At 33.9% G+C, this 24,850-nt stretch overlaps 1 protein-coding gene across 2 annotated transcripts; it reads right to left on the bottom strand.

Annotated features, from left to right (window-relative positions):
* Nucleotides 1-389: 389 nt before the first annotated feature.
* Nucleotides 390-24,688, bottom strand: LOC109048740 (multivesicular body subunit 12B-like). 2 transcript variants are annotated; one of them, XM_042752174.1, is made up of 10 exons: nucleotides 24,229-24,688; nucleotides 16,750-16,872; nucleotides 13,020-13,127; nucleotides 11,646-11,742; nucleotides 11,146-11,275; nucleotides 10,417-10,554; nucleotides 6,482-6,573; nucleotides 4,471-4,526; nucleotides 4,237-4,296; nucleotides 390-3,044 (listed from the first exon to the last, which is right to left on the bottom strand). In XM_042752174.1, the coding sequence occupies exons 1-10, from the start codon at nucleotides 24,274-24,276 to the stop codon at nucleotides 2,958-2,960; spliced, it is 939 nt and encodes a 312-aa protein (XP_042608108.1). In that variant the 5' UTR covers nucleotides 24,277-24,688; the 3' UTR covers nucleotides 390-2,957. The 2 variants fall into 2 exon arrangements, with proteins under 2 accessions (XP_042608108.1, XP_042608116.1); XM_042752182.1 differs by having other exon boundaries at nucleotides 24,439-24,687.
* Between the last annotated feature and the right edge of the window lie 162 nt (nucleotides 24,689-24,850).

The raw sequence follows: 24,850 nt of genomic DNA, 5'->3' as shown, positions 1-24,850 counted from the left end.
TGAATTTGTTCTGATGAAGAAACAAACTCATCTACATCTTTGTTGGCCTGATGGTGAGCGTTTTCAGCCAATTTCAATCATTTTTAGCATGAACTATTCTTTTAAAGCTGCCTGAAAATGATGTTACAAAGATATTTTGTCTGAGATTTTGTCAAGTAGCACAACTATGGACATCTGGCAGCAAACTTTTTGCTGTTGATGAAGAATGCATCAAAAGTTTACAGTAATTTTACAGAATAATAAAGCACAAAATTCAACCAGCATTCAAAAATGGCAATTCCATTTATACACTAAAAAAATTCAAATCAGCTGACAATTCAAATAACAAACACACAGCAGGTTCATCTAAACATTCAGTCAAAATGATGAATTAAATGATACACATTAAATGGTTGATAAAATCATAAACAGGAGTTTATTTACGCAGTGCAGTAACTAAACATGTTTTACTGTATTTGTTCATGTGACCAACTTGGTAATTAAACTATTCAACATAATATAAAAAAAAAATATTGGGGAAGCATACTAGCTACATTTCTAAACATTTAAATTAGTCTTCATATAAAATCATTAAATAATTAGATGAAAGAGTACTATAAAATGGCAAATTAAATCCTCATCTTTATGTTGAAAAAAATAGATAATGCTGCATGCATTCCTATAGGGGCTTTGAGTTAAACAAATGAATGAAATAAAAAAAAATAATCAAAATCAACAGCACGTAATTTAACTTCATGTTAAACTATCATTTTGGTTCCTAGATCTATAAACCTGGGACAAGTTAGACCTATTCTTGGATTTTAAATTATATTCAGTAAAAATAAAAATAAAAAAACTGCTTGCGAACAAAATCAGTTTTGAAAGTCTGAAGCTACTGTCTGCCTCAGAATGAAGAAAAAAATCAGATATGTGGTTAATTTCAATTTTGAAAAAAGGAGTAAAATCCAACATAATAAAAGTCAACATAGTGGTTAGAACATGTAACATTATAGCTGCTTGAACATTATAATCCACACTGTAAGAAATCTAAAGCCCATCTGAGTGACTGATCAAAGTCTCACAGTGAAGGTGTCAAACCATCTGAATGGACTGCTGTCTTTAATCACCCAAACACTTGGTGTTTCCAAGCTGAACACTTTCACCTGAGATGGTTGCTCCAGCAGGGCGTTCTGAAGAAACGCCTGGAAATAATAACACTGTACTTACACCAATAATGCTCACCATATCAAGAAAGCAGCAGTGGCACACGGAGCAAATCACATGACTCAAAACTTCACGGTGTGAGCTGCTTCTGGACTGCATGGTTTACTAAAACTGAACGGCTAATAAAATTTGCTCTGGATATTCAAAAAACTGTCAAGAAATGTTCAGCTCACCCTGAAAATCAAAAAAAAAAAAAAAAAAAAAATTGTATCTTGCTTAACCAGTTTTTTCATTTGCATTTTAACATTTTCATTAGAGTTAAGCACATTTACCCCACACTTCTATTACCGTAATGCAATAAAAAAAAGTCTGGTATCACTTTAAATGCCTTTATATATAATGCATTATAAAAGTAGATTTAATGCATTAATTATGCCTCGTAATGCACCTTATAATGCATTGTATGATTTCATGAATAATTGTAACCACAGTTATAATACATTATAATACTTATTCATTTTTACACCTTAAGAAAGTATAATGCATCAAAATACATGACAAACCTTCAAGTATAACATTTTAAAGTTGGTTACAATTATTTATGAAAAAATATAATCCATTACAACACACATTATGGATACCATCATAATACATTATACATAAAGGCTATAAGTGTTACCAAAAGTTTAATAAATGAGAGATGGAAAAATAGCACATGATTTGTATTGCAACTCGTGGTATCCGTTTTACATAATTTCTGACAATTTTTTGCATTACAGTAATGTGTTTTTGTGTGGAAAATAGGTTTAAAATTCATGTAAATGTGACATCTTTATGGCCTTAAAATTATTATTTTTTTCTTTATGCAACATTCGATTTCTTATTTTTTCTTTGAATCTTGGGGTGAAATATGACTGCAGAAATATTAACTTGTTAAATAAAAAAAGTCTTAAAAAAAAAAAAATCACCATAAATGTCAGAAGCCACAAAAGGACTGGCAGAAACAATATCCAAATGCTTGAGTACCATCAAACATCGTAACATGAGACTGAAAGAGTAAAACTGAGCAGGGGTGACTGGAGTGATAGATCAGTTCAGGAAGGACGCTACAAAGACAAAAGGGAAAACACACAATTCCAAATCAACGTATTCCTGATTCAGCGCTCATCTATGTACAAGGGTTTGTTCAGAGTCGGAGTGTTTTTGTTCTAATCTCTTTTTTCCAGACAAACACAAAAATACTGAAATGTTTCAGAGGTCCTGTAACAGTGCAGTGAACTGGGCTCCATTTCCAAACCAATCGAAAACAGAAGAACAAAGTCATGCAGTCGCTGCGATCTAAATAAAACCCAACCTGCGAACAAACAACAAACAAAAAACTTTCACCTCATGCACTTGACGCATGAATGCAGACTTTAGGGCTCAAATGTGATTTCTTTAGGGTATGTCCAACTGTGACCCTTCATAAAGTCATTCCGGTAACAGCATCTCAGTCCAGCAGCCAGAATAAGTCAGACGCAACACTCGTCACATAACGAAAGAAACACGGTAGTGGTTTTGATTTGATCACGTCGTTCGATGTCCAAAGCTCTTTATGAAAAAGCAGCATCAACCTAAGAGAGACTGAAGTTGACCACATTAAATATTTGTTAATTTCATGAAAAAAATTAAAATAAAACAAGCAACATCCTTATTTTTCCCTCATTTCGAACTTGTCGCAATTTGTTTTGTGGGTTTCCGTTGTACTTTCAGGTGGATGAGTCTCTGGTCGGATCAGGTGTTCAGAGTTTAGAAGTTCCTCCGGCGCGTGAGCATTAGGCCTCAGAGCCCAGAGATGTTCTGGTGGGACTGGGTGGCAGACGGGCCGCGGCGCTGTGCTCCGTCCGGAAACTATATTCATACTGGCACAGATATAGACAGAAAGAATTAAAAGCCATCTGAGAGTGAGTTTCAAAGCAAACACTGACCTCTAGTGGATCAGTCAAAAACAGCTACACATACGGGTTCTACTCATCAAAAGCTGAATTCAACATAACAGATTTTTTTTTTTTTTAACTAATTATTGCCTAAATAAAAATTTGGCAAATATATACAATTATATATTAGTCAAAATGCAATATTTTATGAGTGATACTAAACAATCATTATACTACTATAATAGTTTTTGTTCATTTTTATTATTTTTGTTTTCACTTTAATTTGTTTTTGTTATTTGTATTATTATTATTTTTAAATATGTCTATATAGTTTTTTTTATTTATCAGTTTTAGCTATTGTAGTACTAAAAATTAGAAATGCTGCATTGGCAACTAGCTTAAAATAAGTTTAAGCTTTTTATATTTCAGCCAACATTTATTTTATTCTAAGTAACAAGTCATTTATTATTAGAAAGTAATGTATTTTATTATATTTTTCGTTTTAGTTAACTATAATAAACCTTGGTTTGTTCACGGAGCATCACGAGAATGATAAACATCCAAAAAGACATACATAACAAACACAAAATATTGAGATTTGATCTGAAACTCACCTGGAATACCTCTTTATTTACATAACATACATCATAAACAACCTTTTAAACATCCATTATAATCAATAACCATTGCATTAACCCGCCTCTTTTAATTTTGCCCATTTAAATGTTAAACATCAATGTCTAATAAATAATTAAACTTATTATTAATATTAGCCACAATAAACCATTCTTCCACCTAAAAAATATAGTACATTAAGGTCTTTTCACACCAAGACTAAAAACTATAATGCAAACAATTTTTTTTTAATCTTATGGTTATAGTTAATATCCTAGTTATGGTTCTTGGTGTGAACAGGCCTTTATCCTTGATATAATTATAATGTAATATTTAATATAATAGTATATTTATAATTGACTGTGGATAGTAGTAAAATTAATACTATTTCAACTGATGTGCATGTAACAGATATCTTTATCCAATCAGATTTAAAGTAATCCTTTTTATAAAGTTATATGAAAAGCAAAAACATTTTTGCATTAAAACAAGGCCACAGATAGCTTGGAAACAAAAGCAGCAAACAAACCAACACTTGTCATAGTTGAAACTGAGTTCTCACCTCCTTCTCGATCTCTGCAAGTGATTTGATTCTGATGCCCATTAGATCCACCTGCTGCAACTGAAACAACACAACATCCTCCTCAGTGTCCAAATCACTTCATGTGCTAGTTTCAACTGCCCAAAATGCATTATTAAGATGCAATCTACATCTAACAGTACAGTTTACTCTTTGTGGCCTACAGACTGTGCAAGAGTTCATTTGAAGCATATGATTGGTTGAAAACAGACTCACATCACTGGAGGCACATGCAAACTTCTCCGAAATCATGAAAGGCACTCCATCCATAGCTGAAAGGTCAAAAAGTCAGCATTAACCAGAGTTCACCAGACATAGTATATTTTGCACAAAAAGCCACAAAATGTTAAGAAGTCATTGGCTGATGATCATCTATGAAATAAAAATGCCCTTATTTGTAAGTTGCCTTGTATTAAAGCACTGGCTAAACAAACTAAACTGAGACATTTTTTCCATGAATGTGACAAACAAAAAGTGTGCGGTAAGAAACAAGAGCTCAGAACAGAAGGAGAGGTGTTCTGACTCATCACTGAACACCATCTGGAACAGTTCAACAGATTCCACCTCCAGAAGGGTTTAATATCACATCCCTAATGACAGCAGCCATGAATCCACACGGATGCTGATGGGATTCCAGATTTCAGAGGTTTATTACGTGCAAAGGTAAGCGACAAATCTGAGGTGCTCATGTCAAGCATTCTAGAGATGCAAAATATATCCAATATATAATACAATACCGTTCAGCAGTTTGGGGGCCGGAGAGAATTTTTAATGCTTTTGAAAGAAGTCACATATGCTTACCAAGGCTGCATTTATTTGATCAAATATACAGTAAAAATAGTGAAATGTTTTTTTTTTTTTTTTTTTTTATAATTCAAAAATTACTTTTTTTTTAAGTGTAATATATAGTAAAATGTAATTTATTCCTGTGATCAAAGCTGAATTTTCAGCATCATTACTACAGTCTTCAGTGTCACATGATCTTCAGAAATCATAATAATATGCTGATTTGCTGCTCAAGAAACATTTCTGATTATTATAAATGTTGAAAACAGTTGTGCAACTTCATATTTTCGTCTTTTTTATTTTTTCAGGATTCTTTGATTAATAGCAACCAATTTAAAAAAAATTGCAATTCTGACTTTATAACATGCAATTTTTACTTTATAACTTGCAATTGCAAGTTTATATCTCGCAATTTTGACTTTTTTTCTCAGAATTGCGAGATATGAAGTCAGAATTGTGAGATATGAACTCGTAATTCTGAGAAAAAAAAAGTCAGAATTGTGAGTTTAACTTTATTAAGTCTAAGTGAGTCTGACTTTATTTCTCAGAATTGCGTGTTATGAAGTCAGAATTGCAAGATATGAATTCGGAATACAGAGAAAAAAAAAAGAAAGTCAGATAAAAAGTCACAATTACCTTTTTTATTTTTTATTCAGTGACACAAACATGCTTCCATAGTTTTTAACACAAGAACCAGTTTAAGTATTATTTATATATTTTTCATTAATATTTTGAATAAGCTTTAATTTTCCATTTTCATTTGGAAGTTTTTAGTAATTTTGTTATTTTTATTAACTTTTTAAAAAATATTTAAATTTAAGCTATAGTTTATTTCAGTTTGTAATTAAACTTATATTTGATCTTATTTCAATTAACAAAGTTTTTTTATACATAAAAATTTAATAGATTGGTAAGATAGAAATAGATTTTTCAGGATTCTTTGATCAATAGCAACCAATTTAAAATGTAAAAATCCACATAATTAAAAAAAAAAAAATCATAAAATTTCTGTAACATTTTAAATGTCCTAACTGTCACTTTTGATCAATTTAATTCATCTTTGCTGAATAGAAGTATTAATTCCTTTAAAAAAATAACAATAAAAATCTGACCCCAAACTTTTGAATAGTAGTTTTTTAAGTAGCTGGTATATTTAATAGATAATTGTATCAGGGCTTACTTTTTCTAATTCAAACTTAGAGAGTAAATTGAAAGAGTAAACAACTTTTTATTTTTTACTCATTTATAATAAACTGATGATTCCTTTCATTTGTGAAAGCAGGTCAAATTCTAGACTGGAGCTCTAAGAACATTACTTTCTGTCTCTCGTTGTGTTCTTAGGTTACAGCCGTCTCGACTTGTTCGTGTTGATGCGATATTGAGGGTGATGTGCAGGTTCAGATACAGTTTGGGTCAGGTGTGTTATGTGCGGTTCTCGTACCAGATATGGCATAGAGGTTGGAGTTCTGGTGTTCAAAGTCTGGTCTGGTTGTGCTTTTTCTGAAACATGCCGGCAGGGTCATGGATATGTGCCTGCGAAGAAACACAAATGGGAAACGATTACCACTTAATCAAATAAATATTCAACATATCTTCCTTCTCAGATCTCACTATTATTACAGCAGTTTGTGTGTCATCACAGATGCTTTTCAAATCATACAAAACATCAGTGGCAATCTGTCTACTGACTGACAACCGTACTGATGACTGAAGGCTGCTTCCGTAACACAGGCACGCAAACTGTGATATTTCCATCTCACAGGCTGTATGATGAGATCTACATCCTAATGAAACAAACTGTTCACCTGATAGAACCTTTAAATACAGATTTTTAAAAAAAGATTTTCAAGCTTTATTTTTTGCAGTTGTGCTTTAAAGAACGTGAAAAATAGTTCTGATATTTTTTAGCAGTGGTTCTTTAAATAGCACACCAAACAGCGTGCTTTGCTTTAGCTGTTAGACAGCTTGCGAAGTAAAAACCGCTCAGAAAAATGTCTCTGGTCATTGAAAAAGGTATGGCATGAAAAGGTAAAAATACCACTGATTTAAAAAAACAAAACAAAAACAAAACGTTGAGTTCCATAAAGGTTTTTTTTTTTGTTTGTTTTTTTTAAATGGAAGCCCATTTCCGCCACTAAATAAAAAAATAAAACAAGGCAATTGGGACTTTCTCCTCTCACAATTCAGACTTTTTTTCTCAGAATAACGAGTTTATATTTCGCAATTTTGACTTTTTTTTTCTCTGAACTGCAAGTTCATATCTCCCAATTCTGAGAAAAAAAAAGTCAAAATTGCGAGTTATAAAGTCAGAATTGCAAGTTACAAAGTCGAGAATTTTTTTTCTGAATTGCGAGTTTATATCTCACAATTCTGACTTTAAAACTCGCAATTCTGAGAAAAAAAGAAAGAGTTGCGCGATATAAACTCGCAATTGTGAGAAAAAAATTCTCGCAATTCTGACTTTTTAACTCGCGATTGCAAGTTTGTATCTTGCAATTTTGACTCTTTTTTTCTCGGAATTGCGAGATATGAAGTCAGAATTGTGAGATATGAACTCGCAATTCTGAGAAAAAAAAGTCAGAATTGTGAGTTTAACTTTATTAAGTCAAAGTGAGTGTCTTTATTTCTCAGAATTGCGTGTTATGAAGTCAGAATTGCAAGATATGAATTCGGAATACAGAGGAAAAAAAAGAAAGTCAGATAAAAAGTCACAATTACCTTTTTCATTTTTTATTCAGTGGCGCAAACATGTGTCCATAGTTTTTAACACAAGAACCAGTTTAAGTATTATTTATATATTTTTCATTAATATTTTGAATAAGCTTTAATTTTCCATTTTCATTTTGAAGTTTTTAGTAATTTTGTTATTTTTATTAACTTTTTAAAAAATATTTAAATTTAAGCTATGGTTTATTTCAGTTTGTAATTAAACTTATATTTGATCTTATTTCAATTAACAAAGTTTAGATTGATAAGATTTTTTTTTTTTTTTATAAAAAAGATATAGATTTTTTTTTAAATAGTTTTCGTTAACAATAACAAAAATGGCAAGAACATATTTTATGTGAACACTCCCTAAGAAACGTGTCTGATCAGGGTTGGTTCAACCTGAAACCAACCAATAAAACAGGCCTTAAATGAACCACTACCTCAAGGAACTAACTTGAACTAATTACTTGGAAATGTAGTTTTGCATATCCTCAAAAACATTATGCATTAGAAACTGGCATTTTTTGGTGATTACACATAAGCAGATGAAGCTGTGCATTTACTAAAGATCCACTCATTAACAGGATAATGCTGTCTGCCTTACGGGAAACACCCACCATTAAACACACTCAAAACATGACTAAGACACCCCACACATGACACATGCTCTACCCAGCTGATGTTTTCATTATGCACTGTATGTGTTCTGCTGGCAGCTGCAAGGGAAACTCCACACATCATGAGGAACAGAACAACTGTATATGAATCAAATTTGGTCGTCTTGGGCTGCTGATATTCTCACTTTGTGATGTGGTAAAGATAGCTGGCTGGAATGAAAGTGGTTTTACAAATAGCATTAAAATATTTCCTGTTCAGAAGTTTGTGGTCAGTAAGATTTTTAAAAATGTTTTTGAAAGAAGTCTCTTCTGTTCACCAAGGCTGTATTTATTTGATCAGAAATACAGTAAAACAGTAATATTGTGAAATATTACAAAAATAGCTTTTCTATGTAAATATTTCAAAATGTAGTTTATTCTTGTGATCAAAGCTGAATTTTCAGCATCATTTCTCCAGTCTTCAGCGTCACATGATCTTCAGAAATCATTCTAATATGCCGATTTGCTGCTCAAGAAACATTTCTGATTATTATCAATGTTGAAAACAAAAGTGCTGCTTCATATTTTTGTTGAAACCATAATTTCTGCATTTTTCAGGATTCTTTGATAAATAGAAAGTCAAAGAAAAGCGTTTATTTGAGATAAAAATCTTTTGCAACATCATAAATGTCACTTTTGATCAATTTAATGCATCCTTACAGAATAAAAGTATTAATGTTTTCCAAATAAACAAATCTTACTGACCCCCCACTAACTTTTTAATGTCCAATAGAGGAACGAGAAGTTCACTTATGCTAGTCTAGATTTGTTGCACTAAATTTAGGTTTCTAGTTTTAGATTTTGATAACAGCTGTTATGTCTGGCTAACATCCACAGACTGGTGTAGTTCAGAGTCATACATAAACTATTTAACTGTTTAATCTATATTTTTTCTACATTTACAACCCTTGTATTGTTGTGCAACACTGTGAGAAAGAGTCCAGACATGTGTTTGGGGTCACAGACCGAGACGGTCACTCCCTCATTGAAATGCATTTTTGGTTATGTGACTTCACTGCAGTTGTATCCTGTTATACATAATAAGATCACAGACGGACAGTATCAAGAGAGCAGACAGTCAGAGAGGAAACCATGAGAGGGAAACAGCTGGAACAGACACTTCTCAATTGTGTCGGAGAAACGCTCCGGGCGCACAAAACCCTGAGACACAAGCAAACCCGTAAACATGAAGTATGTGAGAAAACGTGCACATTTTACATGTGAAAACACTATAAAATGTTTCATTATTCTGGTTATATCATGGAAAACAGGGTGTTTTTTTTTTTCTTATTTTTATTAATACTTCTATTCAGAAAGGATGCATTAAACTGATCAAACATGACAGTAAAGACTTTTAAAAATGTTACAAAAAAAAATTATATTTCAAATAAACGCTGTTTTTTTTTTCACTTTATGTTCATCAAAGAATCCTGAAAAAAATATATTTATATTTTAGCAGCAAAAACTATTTTCAACATTGATAATCATAAGAAATGTTTGCACTGAAGCTGCTGAAAATTCAGCTTTGCAGCACATTAATAAATTACATTTTAAAATACGTTCAAATAGAAAAGTTATTCTGAACTGAATCAGTTTTTACTCTATTTTTAATCAAATAAATGCAGCCTGAACGTCTAAACCGTTAAGATTATGAGCTCACGGCCACTTGACTTGTCGGGATTCGGTTTCATCCATCAGGAACTGACTGTGTGAGAAGTGTAAACTGCAATGTCATGTTGACTTATGATTCAGCTTGTGAAATAAATCTTTTACCTGTAACTATGACGACAAGCTCTGCTGTGAACTATATGTGAATTCCTGACAGACCACAACTCATTTATTCCAGAATATAAGGAAGGCTGTGCTGGACCTGCTTATTAACAAAGTGTTTTTTCCCTTCCACCTTTCTCTTCCTTCTCTCGGTTTGTCTCACTGGCTCTTTCAATTCTGCAGCTGTCGTGACAAATGCAGTTCACACTTCCTCAGATTTTGAGACTTCACAAACACGTACTTGGGCAAGACCGGCGCTGGAGTGGAGCTGTTGGTGACCGTCTGGATGTTATTGGTGGTGTTGTTCTGTACAGGTGAAGAGTCCTGGGTCCGTGGCACCTTTCCCATACGGTACCAGATCCCCATATTGTTCAGCTCCCTGGGAGGAAATAATATCAATAATATAATAAAGACAGCAAGCGCTCTGTACAGCCAGAGATTCAGATACCGCAGGATGAGAAAGACACATCAAAACATAGATTTCAGCCTGATGTTGAATACTGCTCTGAAAGTGTTTTTTTTTTCTTTTTTCAGTATATCTGCATGTTTTAAAACATTATGATTTCTAAATGCAAAGACATTTCTTTTTCCAAAGTTAGATTAGAAATGTTTTATGCCAGAAGTAAAAACATTAATTATTAAAAATTAATTCAATATAGTACATATAATAAATATAACGTCAGTATTTGTCTACACACACTTTAAAACATTTAAATTCATGCTAAATGCCTTGGGGACTTCTTTGGAAAACTTCACTTAACAAATATAAAGCTGTTAGGTAATATTGATGTTCATAACGTTGTTGAATTTTATATTGTCAAAAAAAAAATCATCCCAAATATAACTAATATTTGATATAACTCAGTGCCCACCTGCAGAATACTATTCATTTTCTCTCTTAATATTAACATATTTAAATGTTGGTAGGACAGTCTAGGTCGCAAGTTCTTGTGTATAGAGACTAACTGACCCTATGAATGTATACTGTGGCGGTGCTTGTTTAGTGCGTCCCAAGATACGGATATCACAGATGGCAGCTTCAGTGGAGTCTCTCGGGATGAACTTAATACATAACCTCCTCTTCCTGAAGGCCGGCTCCTCTGGAGAGAGAAAGAGATGAACAGGGCATGTTGAAGAAAGTGAAACAGAGACGCAGTTCACAATAGAAAGAGCAAAGAGACCGGAATTAAAAGAGGATCATTGATTAATTATTTAACACGAGATAGAAACCAAATCCACAAGCTTTTAAAACGCCACCTATCAGGCTGCATGTCTAAAAGCGTTAGTGGAAAACAAACTCCTTTTTACTCTGATCTGGAATGTTACTGATATATTTTAACTGTAACAATGCAAATCAAGAATGGAGAAACTAAGAAAATATGGTTTTAAAGATGCATCAGCTGTGACTCAGCTGAAATATCTGGAGAACGCAGCTGTAAATGAATGAGAGGAGATTCGAGTGGTGCTTACGTGTGTCCACAGTTTCCTGAATGGGAATGAATCCCACAGGCAGCGTGTCCTTGATGTCGATGAGCTTCATGTCTACAAGCACATTTCCTAAATGACTCTGTGGAGAGATACAGGAAGCACATATAGGGGAATGTGAACAGACATCATCTCTACCAGTGCCCTTGTTTGCATGCTTTGGGATTTAACATTATAACTATATGCATAATAACAATAATAATCAAAACAATGTTAGTCATGGTTTCTTGTACCAAAAAGAGAAGTCATTAAATTTTGCACAACCAATTTCCACCCTGTCTAACTCTTACAATAAAACAGGTCTGTTTGTTACTTTCGAAACAGCATAGTTTATCCGGAGGAAGAACTGCATAAACTATTTTCTTCTTTGGCACAATCTGTATTGTATAAAGTGCTATATAAATAAAGGTGACTATGCTGTCATTTGTTAGGGCAGTTCAAGTTGATGTCAAACACTGACAGTCATATGTTCATTATGGACGCAAATGCATCAATCCTAACACAGTCTTGTCTTCTTTTTATTGCAAAGTATAATTTAATAATTGCTTTTTTTTTGAGTTTGTACTGAATTGTATTACATGGCTTTACTTGCCATGAAACAATTTAGTACGGGATGTTCTGTGTTTTTTTCCCAGAAGATTTATTTATTTATTTATTGTCAAAATGCTCTGCTGTATGACTTCATTGAGACGAAGCTTTACAATAAACAAAAGCTATTGAACCACTAAACATTCAAGTGGGAAAAAAATAACACCATAAACATTGTTTTCAAGTTCTTTCCACTTGAGGTTTGTCCCAGAGAGAAGAATGAGACTAAACGCCGCAGGGACGACACAAGCGGAAACAGCTTTGTTTTCATGAACAAAAAGAAATTGTATATACAAAACAAATAGACGAGATCCTGTGACACATTACAGAGAGCTCGTCTACTCCAACAACATGTTACATTATATAAACACTCCAGCATGAACGTGGTCTGGACCTTTTAAGCGTTCATCTGCCTTTTTGGCCAGACTGAAGTAGCTCAGTAGTACAGTGTGTTGTAAGGCATGTCTCAAGAGCCTTACGCAATGCAATGCAATGAAAATAAAAAATAAAATCACATTTAAATCAAATGTAAATAATATACAGCATTTTTAAAAACTAATATATATATATATAAATAAATATAAAGGACAAATTTTAATTCAAATGTTTTTATAGTAAGGAGATTATTAAGCGTCCTTCAGCTAGAAGCATCACAGCAATGCTGTATCAACAAATCAGCATCTAGGATTAGAAACATCAATTTGTAAAATGTTACCGTACTTCAAAGAAACCTCCTCAATTATCTGATAAAGAGCTGAAGAAACGACTCACGTTCTCTTTGGAGAAAGCCCTGGTGAAGCACAGATAGCGGGTCACCTTGGATTTGAACAGGCCGTCTTTCCACAAGTCTGCATCGAGCCCATCTGTGGTTTGTGCAACCTAAAAAGAATAAAAAGATTTGATTTGATTATGCATAATGAAAGCGTTTCTTTTTTTTTTCCATTTGCAGATGGTCACTTGTTTGATTCTTTTAGTTTATCTGAATGTAAAGAATGTCTTAAAGAAAAAACTAATAATTCCTACAATATGGCAGCCAATTCTTTACAAAACATTCATTCACATTAACAATCCATCAGAAAACAGACCTGATTTAGTCCAAACTGAGTCCCAGATTTAGGATTCTAAAGTAGGCTGGTCATTTATAACTGACTTTAATTAGCTTCTCAAGGGCTTCTGGGAAATTCCTACCCTCGACAGATTAGGAACAGACAAAATTGTTGTCTAGGACTCTAATTGATTTCGGAGTATTTAATGCTGACAAAAATAAAGAGATGCAACCTCTTAGAATGGCTTTTAAAACCATATTTGAGAAGCTACTGTATGTCTCTAAAAAGCATGGAGCTGGTTAGCAACACTAGCTGTACAGAGCAGTTCTCAGTCTGATGTCCATCTCAACAGCAGTCAACACGCATGATTGCTCAGTTAACAGCTCGAGCTGCCCACACAAACAGCCGTGCCATGGCAACTGGCTTCCCACGAGCTGCTCCACAAACACCACTGAACACCGAGCTGCTAGATTTGACACGAGTGTTACGGTAAAACTGCGGTCTGAAATAACACAGCATTGAGTCTTAGGACCAGACATGATGGTGCACTCATTTATACACCATGTTGTATACCATTAGTGTAAGTAATATTTCATTAAAAAATGCACATATAAGTCTTGAGGGATGCAAATGTCTAAGACTTGAAATGTGGGATTCTTTTAATTAAAATTGGAAAAGAAAGATTAATAGGGAACATTTCATATTCTGCACTATTTCTAAGTGACTGAAATTTAAGGAAATTTGTGACATGGACCATGTGAACTCGCTCAGATGTTCTTGCTTTTGTTTGAAATATCTCAAATCATGCCGGAGAACATGATCGTCAGGTTTTGTTCATGTAGCTGCAGCACTGCCGTCATTAAAGCAAAAGAGACACAATGCAAATACTAATAATTCTTTTGCATCACTAAATTTTTTTTTTTTATATTGTTATTCATTTTTATTTCAAATTGTATTCTATTTTTTATTCAATTTTGCTAATTAATGGTGTTTTCAAAACAAAATAATAATAATAATAATTATTATATTTAATTATAATTGTAACATTATTGTTGTTATTATTATTATACTTGGCTTTAAAAGCACCATTAATTGACTAAATTAATTATTAGTGCTGCACAGGTCTAGAACCCTCATAACTTTCATAATATTTGTACCAATGTTTAACTCAATTGAATGATTATTGAGAACATTTTTGCCTATTTTTGAAGGCATTTAACCATTTTAATTTAACATTCATTTTAATCAATTAAAAGACGACTTGGAAGGATATCTGATAAGTGATGAGTCAAAGTCAGTGAAGAGCTCAGACTTTAGAGGTTCCCCAAGGGTCAAACCTCGGACTTCTGTAGTTTGATACTGAACCGACAGAAAGTCACTGTTAGTGCTGGAAACAACGGATTACTCTCTCCCTCTGATGCTTTGCATGTATACTGCAGTGTTTCCGTGATTTAAGACAACGTTTTGGGGTGGAATGGGTGTTATCAATAGACCCCGCTTTCACACACTCTCGCAATCAAAACATCAATCATCATCAAACCCTGCGCTGGAGTGACGACAATGACTGTGACGACCAAAGGAAACACAACAACCCCGCTGCCTCTTCTGTTGCCAGAGTATATCCAGATCATGTGTGCGTTCCTACCAAAAAACATGCAAATGCAATGGTGCAAAAATGTTTTAATGGCACAAAACATCAGCAGCTGGGCCTGTGATCAGAAGTGTACTTTCTAAGGTGTGAAGTTCATGTAGGGCTATTAATGAGATGCATCATTAATCACGAAACTATGCTGTGGCATTTTCCCAAAAGGTTTTGGGAAAACAGTCTCTGGGAGATCTTACAAAATAAAGCAGATGTTACAATAGAGCTCAACATTGATACTGTATGCAAACACTTTCTTTAAGACATCTTCCTGGTCCCCTTCACCTTTCTGGTGAAATGATTACGCAGATCTCGCCCGCAAAGCTGTGCACATTTAAAAGTCAGCTACTGGGAAAACAAGCGCACCACATACAGATCGTGTTTCTCCTGTGAACGCCTTTGAACTGAGGCCACCGTGACCAGGGGTTTTCTGCAACTGAGATCAACATGGTTTGTGAGCAGATCTACAGGCCTCTTTGTTGATATCAGCTCTAAAACCCCAGTGGAATACATCCAACATCGTTCTTGTATTACATATCAACAATTCCACAAGGCCTGCCATGTTACAGCACTCAAATAAGTCTATTTTACCCATCAGTGTAGACCAAGTGCCACATAAGACTGAAATATGACATAGCGGTTTTGCACATTGATGTAATGTTTGAAAACCTACTGAGTTGCATATCTAGTCAGCATTTTAGGGTGGTAATACACTGATCCTGGTTATTTAGCAGGTCTGCATTAAGAGCTGGGGGGTGAAAACTTTTGGAATTTGAATATCAAGGTAAATTGTACGTAATTTGTGTTCCGGGAAACATACCAGTATCTTCTGTTGCTTACGAAAGGCAGAACTAAATGGAAAAAAATATATATTTCAACAAAATAAGAAAAATTTGGCCATCTTCATCGTGTTCAAAAGTTTTCAACCCCCAACTCTTAATGCATCTTGTTTCCTTCTGGAGCATCAGTGAATGTTTGAACCTTTTTTAATAGTTGTGTTTGAGTGCCTCAATTGTCCTCAGTGTGAAAAGATGATCATCCAGGTAACCACACACAGTATTAAGAACCAAGGGTTCCTAAACTTTTGAATGGGGTTATTTTAACAATTTCAGCAATTTTTTTGTCTTTTGGACTAAATGTAGACATCTTATGTACAATATCTTACTCAGGACAGAACTAAATAAAAAAATAACATGCATTTAGTAGGATCACTTTCACAGATTCCGCAAGGGGTGCCCAAACTTTCGAGTCCCACTGTATACACACACACACAGCTTAATAGCTTCATATTTAATATTTTTGTGGAAAACTTTTTTTTTTTATTCTTGGACAAATATAAAGCTAAAAAGAACAACATTCTATTTGAGTATTTACAGTCACTTTTGAATAATTTAATGTATCGTTGCAAAATAAAAGCAAAATTCTAAATTCTATTGCTAAGTACTTATTTTTAAAAAATGGAATCTTACTGACCCCAAAGTTCTCCTCATTTGCAAGTTGCTTTGGATAAAAGCGTCTGCTAAATGGATAAAGGCACAATGTAAATCATCATAGTGACACATGGAAAAACCCATATTAATCTATGACTGAAATGCTGTCTAGGCAGCTCACTAGGTTTTCAAACACTGCCACAGCTTCTCATATAGAAATAGCATACTAGAAACTAACCCAAACCCAAACCCCAAACTAGAAGAACTTCCTAACAGATGTCATTTCTTGACAAATGCTTTGGAGGAACAAAGAGTTTTACTTCCTAATGCACTTTCTACACTATATTCATTATCTGTATGAGTGTACTGTATTGGACCCTCACCACATCATAGCCGGTGGGAGCTCTGTTTCTTGAGGCCACAACCCCTACACCAGTGATCGGGTCCATGGGCATCTCTGGCAGGGCGTCTGAAAGTTCCCGTACCTCAGGCATCATGGAGGAATTCTGAGGAGACAGGAGCATTAAAACTTTTACACGCTAAACAACAAACAACTTGACAGAACATGCCGGATCTGTGTTTGTTTTGTCTACAAAAGCAGATGAATTTATTCTTTGTTAGACTCAACCTTCTTTGGTTACGGTTGCCAACTCAGAACATCCCATAAGAATGAACTGGGGATTTCCATTTTTCAGTAAAATTAACTCAAAGTGCCATTTTTATCGGTAATTACACCTTTAAAGAAATTGTTAAATTATACCTGCACAAATGGCAGAGACTGCAAAAGAGATACAGTAGGTCTCATTTGAAAGCAATTACAAGTGAAATCATTACTATTCGTGAACTCTTTAATTGCTATTGACATGCAATCAATACAAAAACTTAAAGCTGTTAAGTTTAATTTACTTTATTAAATTAACTTTAAAGGGTCATAACTTTAATTTACATTGTAGGTACAATGTAGGTGTTTTCAGTTATGTTTATTTGTGACACACAAACCACAGCATGAACTCAACATTTAATTAAAGATTTGGAAATGGAAGAAATAATAATGATTCCTTGAATCACTTATTTGTAACAACGTTTGCAACAACATTTTCCCATATTTTTCCATAAAATTGTGTTTCAAACCACCCAAACACACAGATCATCTATATACTTGCATTAAAAAGGCTTTACAGCATTGATGGCATTTGAAAAGGCTCTCTTAGTTTGGACATGAAATGATGCCACATATAGCCTATATTGTTTGTGAGCAATATAAAAGTGGTTTAAACATCACTTTTCAAATGGTACTAATATTTACCATTTAGGTACTGATATACTCTTTAGGTGTTATCATGTACTTTTAAGCTACTAATATGTGACCCTGGAGCACAAAACCAGTCTTTTAAGTCGCTGGGGTATATTTGTAGCAATAGCCAAAAATACATTGTATGGGTCAAAATTATTAATTTTTATTTAATGCCAAAAATCATTAGGATATTAAGTAAAGATCATGTTACATGAAGATATTTTGTAAATTTCCTACTTTAAATATATAAAAAAATGCATTGCTAAGAACTTCAGTTGGACAACTTTAAAGGTGATTTTCTCAATATTTGGATTTTTTTTTGCACCCTCAGATTCCAGGTTTTCAAATAGTTGTATCTCATAACAAACCATACATCAATAGAAAGCTCAGCTATTCTGTTTTCAGATGTTGTATAAATCTCAATTTCGAAAAATTGAACCTTATGACTGGTTTTGTGGTCCAGGGTCACATATGCATCTTTTAGGGGTAATAAGGTACAAGAGTTCCTTTTGGAAAAATACTGCTCCAGTGACAGCTGCTGTACCTTTATTTCTGAGAATGCACTTACGGTAATATTCACATTTACACAAGCTGATACCCAAATATATCTCAGTGTGACATCTCAAAGCAGAATAAAACATGATGGCACCGCCATCAAGACATCAACATCAAGACAAACTGACAAATAAAAACCAAGTCACTGTGTACATGACATGTTTGAACAGAGAACAATGTTCTGGAGAACAGAAAAAGAGTCTAGTGGGAAAAGCACAAGAGGGTGGGGATGAAACACTGAGCCAGTCGAGCAAGCCTTTCCTTATCAACTACACCGTACTGTACTACATCAAGGGAAGAAAATCTCAATTCCAAGACCATTACAATTAGCTAGATTTGGATAATGAAGTCTATTTATTCACTTTGAGATAAGTATACACACTCCCAGAACATCTGAAAGCACATAATGAACAAGAACTTGCACATTCCTCTAAAATCTAAACAGTCTTGTGGGTAAAAACAGGAAAACTGCATGTCTACCACAGATCAACAGATTAAACAAAGAGTTGAGAAACACTGGGTGTGTGATGAAGACTACAGACACATCCTGGAGGCGTTCTGGTCTCGTCTCCATCATTTGTGTTTGCCTTTATCAGGAGACACTTCCCAAATCAACTGATTTGGAGTCAGGGTTTGTTCTTCTTCAGCATCTGAAGAGTTGTGTGGTTGAATACAAATGAAAAGCAGTCTATCCAAAGACTGCTTTTCATTTGTATGCTTTGGAGGCTCCTTGGCAACCGGGCCTGCCCTCTGCGATCTCCCAAGCAAGCCACAAAGAAGCTGTGTCAAATCGCTGGTGCGCATGGAAGCAGCTTGCAGCAAGGCAAACAGCAGACAGCGGAGAAGAAAGAGAGCGAGATCAAATTGAGAGCATGTGAGAACTCTGCCAGAGCCAAGAGAGAGAGTTAAAAAGAGGTGTGACATGATGATCCCTGGAGTCAACAGTGAGAAAACCAAACATGAACAGACTGCATTCGTTAACAGGGAAGGAATGCAGTTCTCACAGAAAAGAAACCTGTATATTCTAGGTTAGTTTCTGAGGTGAATAAAGACTTCATAACATGAATGACAAGATTTCATAGACCCCTTTTCACTGGTCTGCTTTTACCCCAAAAAGGCTGTTTTGAGCCAGAGATATCTACAAGTTTAAACTCAGCGAAGACTGGGATAATGGAGGTGGGATGATGTAGGGCTGCATGATAATGGTTAAGTGGTTGGGAAGATTAAGTTAACCACTGGGAAGAAAATGCATCAATTTAAGTAAAAAGCTTTAAACTCTTGAAATTTGGCAACCACAACCATGAAGGCTTGTGGAGGCTTATTACCTATACAAGATAACACAAATGCCAAACAAAAAATGAAACTTTTTCAAACGATTCACATCATTTCAATCTTAAGTTAGAACTTAAGCATGGTCCGGATCTGAAAGAGGTTTGCAGAATTCAGCCATGGAAAGAGGTAAATGCTGGAAGGCTTCCAACATCCATTTTTTGTATTATATTGAGCCAGTCATGCATTCATAATGCATTGATATTATGATATATGGAGCGTCTCTTTATGATGACATGATTTATGCAGCCACAATGCTGGTCAGCACAGCAGCACAGTGTTTTGGATGCTGTGCTGTTCTGGTGTGCGCTTCAGGCCTCCAAACCTGTTTAATAATCAAGGTTTCCTAGGACAACCTGAATCAGTGGTAAAATGCATAGTGTCTACATTTACAGGCAACCTAACAATCAGTTTATAATCAGATTGATAGGCCAAACGGAATAAAAAAAGCACATGCAATGTACATGAAAATAGCTATGTTTACATGCACAAATAATCAGTTTATAACTGAACTGATGGTGCAATCAGATTGAAAAGCCTTAATTAAAAAAAATCACCTCAGTTAATCAAATTGAGGCTCAATCCAAATTAAATTTTGGCTGGACTGAAAGGAATGGTGTAGACCTACCTAAAAAATCTAAATTAAATGGAAGGACCTATGGGATAAATCACAATGATGCAAAATTCATGCAGGTGGAAACTGGTCTTTCAACTGGCTAGGTCAGAATCTTCATAAACAAATGCACACCAAAGCAATTATCATAAAGAATGGATGCATCCTTCCTGAAACATGAGCAGGGAAGGCTCTGAGATGCCATTCGGACATCAGAAGCAGATCTGCTTTCATATCACTCATCTGTCAGGAGGACAGAGCAGCCTCCGATGGCACAGACGCTGGCGCTGTCAGCACACTGTCTGGAAGATATTTCAGGGCTCAACAATAAGGATGGCCCAGAGCCAGCGTGAGAGAAGTTTGAGCCAGTTCACAAATGCTTCACTCGCCCACCTGGAGCACTGCTGCACTAACGCTGTCAATTCAGTTTGCAGATGTGCATATTTAGAGGCCTATGATTTCCACAATGCGGAAAACGTGGACGGAATTGAATCTAGTCATAAAAAAATAATACATTTACTGTATAAGGCGGAAAAGTCACAGAATTTGGAATTTTGGATCAATACATAAAAAAAGTAGGGCTGTAGAACTAATCAAAGAGATACATACAAGTGTCCATGAAAATTAAAATTTAAAAATACAATTTAGATATGAAATCTGCATGTACTGCATGTCTCTGGGCAAATGAATGACAATTTTTCTTAATCACTGTTAACGGTTACAGTAAATCCCTGTTGTGCAGCACTTTGTTTGCCAAAAAATAAAAGGAATCGTTTAATTTTCATTTGATTTAAAAAGTTTAATAAAATTTGTAATGTTTTATGCCTTCATTTGATTATAACTTTTTGAAAATAAATTTGTATTAAATCATAAGTCCAGAAAAAATAAAACAACACAGAATTCCTGAAAAAAAGAAATAAAAAAAGAAATAAAACATTTAATAATTTAATAAATTAAGCTGTTATAGTTTAGTGAATTCTATTGATATGTACTAAAGTATAGAACTTATACTATAAATAAGTATAATTAGACATACTTCATTTTTTGATCATTAAAATTTAAATAAACCATTAAAATGGAAAAACGAAAAAAAAAATGGAATTTAGAATAAAAATAAAACATTATTTGGAAAAAATTAATTAGGGATGCAGAATATTATTGGAAAGTTATCGAAATTAGCCGATAAATACACAAATAATATTAGGATACTTGTATTTCTGTATAAATAAAGCAGTAATTGATGTGATAAAATCATGAGTCTGTTTTGATTTAATGGTCAGAAGCTATAGCTTTATGAATAAAAATCACACACATATTTGTAAATAATTTAATATCTACAGATTTATTCATTAATATGTAATATGTTTTTTTAATGAATTATGAGAACTTAAATACAGGGGGCTCTATAAGATTTTCTTTTATTATAATTATTTTATACAGCTCTTTTGCTTTAGACCATCTGTTAATGTTAAATCCACAAATAAAATGTTAAGATTTAAACTGCATCTGTTTGAGGGGGGGAAAAAATGCAGATATTAATTTTATTATAGTTATTTTCAAAGCTTTCAATGTACTCTCATTAAAAAAAAAATAAATAAAAAAAAAAAAAAAAAAAAAAAAAAAAAAAAAATACTTTAATATTGTTTATTAGTTCTAACAAATATGTTTTTGCTCAATACTAACCAACTATCTGTCTATAATTTCTGCACAGGAGAGACTTGGTCTTGTTTCAAAACAAAAGGATATATACTGGTATCGGCTATCAGCCAATATGATTTGAAAAATATCGGCATATCGGATATCAAATCTGATAAATCTATAAATCTAATATTGTGCATGCCTAAAATTAATACAGAATATGGAGAAAAAAAAAAAAAAAACAGAATTTGGGAAATATATGTGTGTGTGTGTAATTTTTTTAGTCATTTAATTTTCATTAGTTATTCTTAATCTAGTTGTCAAATATACAGCACTATATATGATGAATATTGTTGGCTCTTTGACAAATTACTTTTGTCACTCTTTTGTAAGTCGCTTTGGACCAAAGCAGCAGCTAAATGTAAATGTAAAAAAAAAATGTTGACAAAAACATTTGATTCATGGCAGGAAAAAATATTCACAGGGCAAGTTATAATCTTGATACTGTCCCAACTTGTGGAAAAAATGCCCTGCATGTGTTAGTTTCACTGCTTGTTCAAGTTTACGCCACCTCTCTAAGAAAACATGTTTGTTTGCACAGGCGGCTGACACAAGCATCATCATGGGAAACAAATCAAATACTCAAGCGCTGGTTCTAACATCACGACTACTATAGGTTACTTTCATTATTGAGCCTTAAAATCAAAACAGCTCAGGTGCTACTCAAAATGAAATATGTCAACAACAGTGACACACATTTTGAATACATCCAGGCCATATATAATTTTGAATTTTCAGCATCATTACTCCAGCCTTCAGTGTCACATGTAACATCCAGTCTATCACATGATCATTTAGAAATCATTCTAATATTCTGATTTATTATGAGTGTTGGAAACAGTTCTGCTGTCTAATATATTTGATGAATAAAAGGTTAAAAAGAACTGCATTTATTCAAAATAAAAAAAATAATAATAATATATATTCTAATAATATATTTTCTTTACTATCACTTTTTATCAATTTATCACATCCTTGCTGAATAAAAGTATTGATTTTATTTAAAAAAAAGAAAGAAAAAAAAATTTGTGACCCCAAATTACTGACCAGTAGTGTATATTGTTATTACAAAATATTTATATTTTAAAAACATAGCTTCTTTTTTTTTTTACTTTTTATTCATCAAAGTATCCTAAAAAAGTATCACATGTTCTGAAAAAATATTAAGCAGCAGAACTGTTTCCAACTTTGATAACGAATCATCATATTAGAATGATTTCTAAAAGGATCATGTGATAATGATCCTAAAAATTCAGCTTTGCATCACAGAAATAAATGATAATTTAAAGTATAATACATTTAAAAACAATTATTTTAAATTGTAATAATATTTCACAATATTACTGTTTTTTTCTGTATTTTTGATCAAATAATGCAGGCTTGATGAGCAGAAGAAACTTCTTCTTTCAAAACATTAAAAATAGTAATGTTTCCAAACTTTTGACCTGTACTGTATATATATATATATATATTGTGCTTGTGCTTTGGTTTGTACATCCACAATTGTGGTACAAATAAAGAAGCTCGTGGCCCCACAACGGCTCCAAACGTCTCACAAACAACAGTAGCATTCAGACTAGAGACTCTGACGGTAATTACATGCTGATTATTCTAACTCATGAGTATTTAATAACAAAATGACACCGCTTCAGGTCTTGCCTTATCAAATTCATTAGTGTTCATCTGATCCAAAAATCCAATTTCAACGTTTTCAAAGAGCCAAATCATAAGACAGCATTCATTTCTTACAGAATTACCTGTTTACACACTCACTTGTTTTCTGTGAATTGAATGAACTGAACAGAAGCTGCATAACATATCATGCGCACAGAAATCTGATGCTAAGTGTCATAAATGTAATTACCATACAGATTAGATAACGGGTTTGAAAACCACTGGATTAGATATTATCCAATGAAGACAAGCAAGGCTCTCTATAATAAATTAATATGCAATGCATCACCATAATAATGCTCTTATACTCCATAATCTTAAAATATCTCCGCTTTTGTTTACATTATGTTAGATACAAAAGCAAACGAAGTAATATTTCATGAAGTAACGTTATTTCTTCACAATAACATTTATTATCTTGCTGAACGATTCACAGCTCATTTTAACCATCTTGATTTTGTTATAATATCTTGAGTCCATGATATATATGAATAATATTCGCATAATAGTGCGTTTTATCATTTTAGCCATTAGCATTATCTGGCAGGTTGCTAGGAGACTCCATAGAGATTCTATACTACTTAGCCTAGCTGAGCTAACAAGCTAATTCTAAATAAATTCTCTTCAGTATGCCTTATTCTTCTCGACATCTACGCAAAAAAAAAACATTTCAATCATTAAACACCAAATTGACTTAACTGTAAAATGCACTGCGTCCTTCCTTTTCGGACAAAAGCAGCTTTTCATGACCCGCAGCACGCAGCGGTAGCAGCAGGCCGCAGGAGCCTCGGGAGCGCGTGCGAGCGCAGCGGGGCGGAGCGGGAGGGAATGCGCCGGGAAGAGCGCGAAAGCTCGGGAAAAAGCAGCAGCGAAGCTAACAGTGCTAATGCTAATCGACGTCTCTCTTACCCCAACAAATACACTTCACACAGATATACAGACAGTCGCTGCGGGTTGGAAAGATATTCGCCACTGGTTCCTCTTCTGTCTGTCTTTACAGCTCACGACCGGACTGTTGACATTCCTGTTAATGAGTTAATCCATTTTTAAACAACACATTTCTCCTTAATTGCCAGAGTGTTTTAGGGGTCCCCAGCAGCTGCCATATCTAACCAGTGACTGAAACTGAGAGAGGAAGGAGGTGTGTGTGCGTGCGCGCGCGTGTGTTCTGTGGTTTTGTTGCTGATGTAGTAGTGATTAACCGTGATTGCCATTTAATATCTGTTTTATATTCTGAATAAAAGGCCAATAATTACACACTCAAACCACGAATCTATTGCTGTTATGCAAAACAGTCCAGGTCAGATTACATCGCCTATAT

Source organism: Cyprinus carpio, chromosome A5 (genome assembly GCF_018340385.1).
Source record: "Cyprinus carpio isolate SPL01 chromosome A5, ASM1834038v1, whole genome shotgun sequence".
In the NCBI taxonomy this organism is placed as follows: Eukaryota; Metazoa; Chordata; class Actinopteri; order Cypriniformes; family Cyprinidae; genus Cyprinus; species Cyprinus carpio.
Note: the sequence above shows the minus strand (reverse complement) of the source record. Positions and strands in the feature narration are given on the sequence as shown.